The 4,389-nt window shown below is 46.5% G+C and overlaps 1 protein-coding gene across 2 annotated transcripts in view; it reads right to left on the reverse strand.

Annotated features, from left to right (window-relative positions):
- Positions 1 to 581: 581 nt before the first annotated feature.
- ADAM28 (ADAM metallopeptidase domain 28) overlaps positions 582 to 4,389 on the reverse strand; it is a 23,286-nt gene continuing 19,478 nt past the window's right edge. Inside the window, exons 21-24 of one of the 2 annotated variants that reach the window (XM_042024788.1) lie at positions 3,753 to 3,815; positions 3,399 to 3,476; positions 1,579 to 1,641; positions 582 to 1,493 (exon numbers count right to left, since the gene is read on the reverse strand). In XM_042024788.1, the coding sequence (XP_041880722.1) occupies positions 1,461 to 1,493; positions 1,579 to 1,641; positions 3,399 to 3,476; positions 3,753 to 3,815 (237 nt within the window). In that variant the 3' untranslated portion in view covers positions 582 to 1,460. The remainder of the gene's footprint in view (positions 1,494 to 1,578; positions 1,642 to 3,398; positions 3,477 to 3,752; positions 3,816 to 4,389) is intronic. The other variant, XM_042024789.1, reaches the window with a different exon arrangement.

Genomic DNA, 4,389 nt, shown 5'->3' on the forward strand with positions numbered 1-4,389 from the left:
TTGTATTATATCTATTATTTATATATTATAATATGTATTTTATCTATTAGATATAAAATTATGGAGAAATTATAGAGAAAATACAATATTTTCCTGAGGTTTTCACTCCTGCTCACTCGGAAGGAGGAGTTTGGTCTCAGCCCAGGGTTCAGCTCCTGCTTGGGGCTGGAGGAGTACAGGTGTGGACAGGTCAGGACCTGGTTTTCTGCATGAAAAGGCAGCCCAGGCTCCCAGGTTTGGAGCTGAATCTCAGAAGGTAACTCAGAAACAGCAATTCTCTGGATTTGCTTCAAATCTCACTATCCTTGGAAAATTCTGGAGTGCTCCCAAAGGTGGGAAATTGGGAAGAGACAGATGTGAAGGTGGCAGAAAAGCTGTGATGGAATATCCTGTCCCCCCTCATTATAAATGGAATTTGGCTCTCCTGGCTGACTTAGCAGGTCTGACAGCACCTGGAAATGATCTTTTCTTGCTGCAAATTGGGAGTTTCAGGGCTCTGGCAATGTCAGAAATGGTCCCACTGCACCCTGCTTCTCCTGTTTCGTGGGCCAGTGATGGGTTTTAAAAAACACAACCATTCCTTCCTGTTCAGACAGAACTTTAATACGGAAATCTCTGTAAATACATTAATTACAGCTCATAAAAAACAACTTCTGGATTTTTACACCCCAGTCAAACGCAGGTGGAGATTCCAGTCTGCTCCTGGCTCAAATAAAGCAGCAATTATCCAAAGAGGAAGGAAGCTCTGCTCTTCCAGTAACATCCATCCTCACCCAACACAACCTCACTCCTCAAACTGAGGACTGAAATCCCATCACATCCATGTTTTGCAGGGAATGACATCTTCAACAGGGAATTTAAGGATTGTGGAGAGAATCCAGTCCAAAGGATCTTCCCAGAACCATTCCTAATGTGTCTTGCTACTTATTCTACGTCCAGCTCAGACCCTGAGGATGCAACTTCTCTCCCAGGGCAGGAAGGGTTTGTTTTTCCCCAGGACTTGCACATGAAGGAGAAATCTTTGTGTTGCTGAGGGTAGAGAGGGCTGGAAAAGATCCAGAAATGGAGCCAAAGAAACGTTTACAATTCCCAAACCTGCAGCAGCCACGCTTTCCCTGCTCCCCTCAGCTCAGGTCCCAGAGGAGCAGAGGAGGAGCAGCCTCATCCCGCAGCGGTGGCCCAGCAGTCAGGGTGTGTTCAGCAGCTTTTGTAACTTACTCTGAGTTTACACCTCAGTGCAAGTGGTGGTTCTGCTCTGCTTCTCTTGCACAGCAGCTCCGTGTCACCACCAGAGCTCCTCCCTGCTGGAAATCCCAATGTTTTCCTCCCAAGCAGCCCTCAGTCAGTTCTTAAGGGGAAGAGGGAGACGGTCTCAGATGCCTTTGCCAAAAGTGGAGGAATCGAGGGATAAATGATCCCTGGAAACTTCAGGAGTTTCACCCAGCTCTGCTTGGGAAGCCTCAGACTCTGGGGTTCATTGGGGGCTTCAAAGCCTGCATTGAAAAGGAGGAGTTAGATCCCAGCAGTGCCAAGGAATTCCATGCCCAGAGAATGGCTGTCCCAGTGGATCCAGGTTACCTGCGGCGGAGGGGGAGGTTTGCCCTTGGCAGCGGGGACAGGAGGAGCTCTTCTCTCTGGAGCCTGGAACAAGATGGGGTTTCAGTGTCACCAGGGTTGTCTGAGTGATGCCACGAAGATTTTTTGCCTTTTCTTTTATACCCCTGTTAGACCTTTGTACAGCTTCTGTATTCCCAGTGCTTTTTGCCTGCACTCTTGGACTTGTTTGTCAAGCTGAGAGACTCAACATTTTAGAAGCTTCGTAGCCAGGGATCAGTGTGCCCCAGAGCCCAAGGTGCTCTCCAGAACACATTCTGTAAACCAAGATAGAACCATCCAGGGGAAGGTTCCTTGGGGAGGGGGGCTCACTTGAGCCTCTCATTGGGGAATCTTTGATAGATCTGCTAATTAGTAAAAACCTATAATGTTCTACCCGACCTTTGGGGGCACACTCGGCGGGGTGCATCTCGATGCACATGACCTGGCCGTGTGCACCTAAGGATCCTTACAATAAATCCCAAGGTAAAATCCCTTTTCCCCTCCTAACCGTGGCTGACTCTTGATTTTAAGACCAGGAAAAGGCATCAGGAGCAGCTGCAGGACCCCCCAGGCCCCTCATCTCTGCATTTCCTGCAGCGATTTCCCACTGGGAATGCTGGAGGAGGAGTGGAATCGTCTGTGCCCGTGCGAGGAGGCAGCAGAACACAAACACAAGGGCACAGATCTGTTTGGGAGGGCACCGAGCTGCTCCCAGCATTTCAATATCGATATCCAAGCGCACGTGGGATGTGTGGGAAGCTCAAGGTGCATCTCTGAACACAGCTGGGATTTAAGTGTGGCTTACAATCGATACGTGGGGTGATTATATTTTATATTTTACACTGTACAATGTACATTTTATATGTTACATCTTATCTTTTATATTTTATATTCCACTTTTTATATTTCAAATCTTATATTCTATATTTTACATTTTCTATTTCATGTAACATATTTTATATTTTACATTTTACATTTTATGTTTTATATTTATTTTATATTTAACATTTTATATTTTACATCTTTTATTTTACATTTTATATTTTATATTTTATATTTTATATTTTACATTTTAAATTTTATATTACATATTTTATATTTTATATCATATCTTATATTGTATATTTTACATTTTACATTTTATATTTTATATCTTATATTTTACATTTTACATTTTATATTTTATATTTTACATTTTATATCTTATATTTTACATTTTACATTTTATATCTTATATTTCACATTTTATATCTTATGTTTCATATTTTACATTTTACATTTTACATTTTATTTAGTGCTGACCCAGTGACTGTGCAGGCAGCGCCCACAGTTGTGTCACCAGCGTGAAGTTGGATTTTACACCCTCGTAGCAAATGCAGGCATGGTGAGTATTTGAGGCAGGTGTTTTAATGAGGATGGGTTGGGTTTATCAATGACAAACAGAACCATTCCTCTGGATTTAAGACCCACCACATCTCTGCCATACAGGGACTCACTCAGACACCTGTAGTAGCGAGGTTACTCATTGTTTGCACTCTGTTTACTCCTGAAATCCCTGCTGGTTTCAACTCCAGCTGCTGAGTTGTGTTTCTGATGCCTTGGAGGACTCCCTGGCATGGCTGAGGAATGTTTGTGCAGTTGAGGATTGCACAGCCAAGAAGGTGACCCTGCCCTAAAGATCTGTGCTTTGAAGGGCTGGGATTTCAAAATTTTCCATTAAATTATAGTCCAAAACTGCAAATATTAATTGATATCTGATAAGGGTTGGTCATTGAGATGAGGGATGTGAGGGATGTACTCACAAACTTCTCCTCTGGGTGGAAAGAGCCGGGTTTGGTGGCAGGAACGGGAGGTGGGGGACCTTTGGGCCTCAGGACAGGCTGGAAAAGATGAGAACATGGAACCCTTTAACCCTCTGTGTGCACTGTGTGTATTCCACGTGTTCCTCGGGAATGTGCCGCTGCAGTTGGATATAAAAGTGCTCCAGGAGGGCTGGCGAGGGGCAGGGATGCTCCTGAAGCCTGGGAGAACAGGCAGAGCCCGCGCTGGAGCTCAGGGATGTCCCTCTGGGATCACGTTGTCCCCAAGGGTCTCCGGGGGTTTGTGATGTTCCCCAAATCCAGCAGGAAAGCGGGGACATTCCCGGGAATACTCACAGTCTGGCGCTGGGGCTTGTTCTCCTGAGGTGGAGGCACGGGAAGAACTTTCTTATCAATTACCTGCAAACAGGAACCGTCACAAATCGGGTGGAGCCCTTATCTCATCTCCTGCGTTATCTCCGGGTGTCCCTTTCCTGCCTCGGGGCACTCAGGGACTCAGGGCCCTCCCCGACCTGGGATTCCCAGCCTGTCCCTCCCCTCCGCATTTTGGGAATCTCATGCTGGGATTCCCAGCACTGTCCTTCCCCTCAGCATTTTGGGAATCGCATGCTGGGATTCCCAGCCTGTCCTTCCCCTCAGCATTTTGGGAATCTCGAGCTGGGATTCCCAGCCTGTCCTTCCCCTCAGCATTTTGGGAATCTTGTGCTGGGATTCCCAGCGCTGTTCCCTCAGCATTTTGGGAATCTCGAGCTGGGATTCCCAGCCTGTCCCTCCCCTCAGCATTTTGGGAATCTCGTGCTGGGATTCCCAGCCTGTCCCTCCCCTCAGCATTTTGGGAATCTCGTGCTGGGATTCCCAGCCTGTCCCTCCCCTCAGCATTCTGGGAATCTCCAGCTGGGATTCCCAGCACTGTCCCTCTCCTCAGAATTTTGGGAATCTCCAGCTGGGATTCTCAGCCTGTCCCTCCCCTCAG

The sequence above is a fragment of the Corvus kubaryi genome, unplaced genomic scaffold (genome assembly GCF_017639235.1).
Source record: "Corvus kubaryi isolate FWS band 111438036 unplaced genomic scaffold, C.kubaryi_AGA036_p1.0 37265, whole genome shotgun sequence".
Taxonomy (NCBI): Eukaryota; Metazoa; Chordata; class Aves; order Passeriformes; family Corvidae; genus Corvus; species Corvus kubaryi.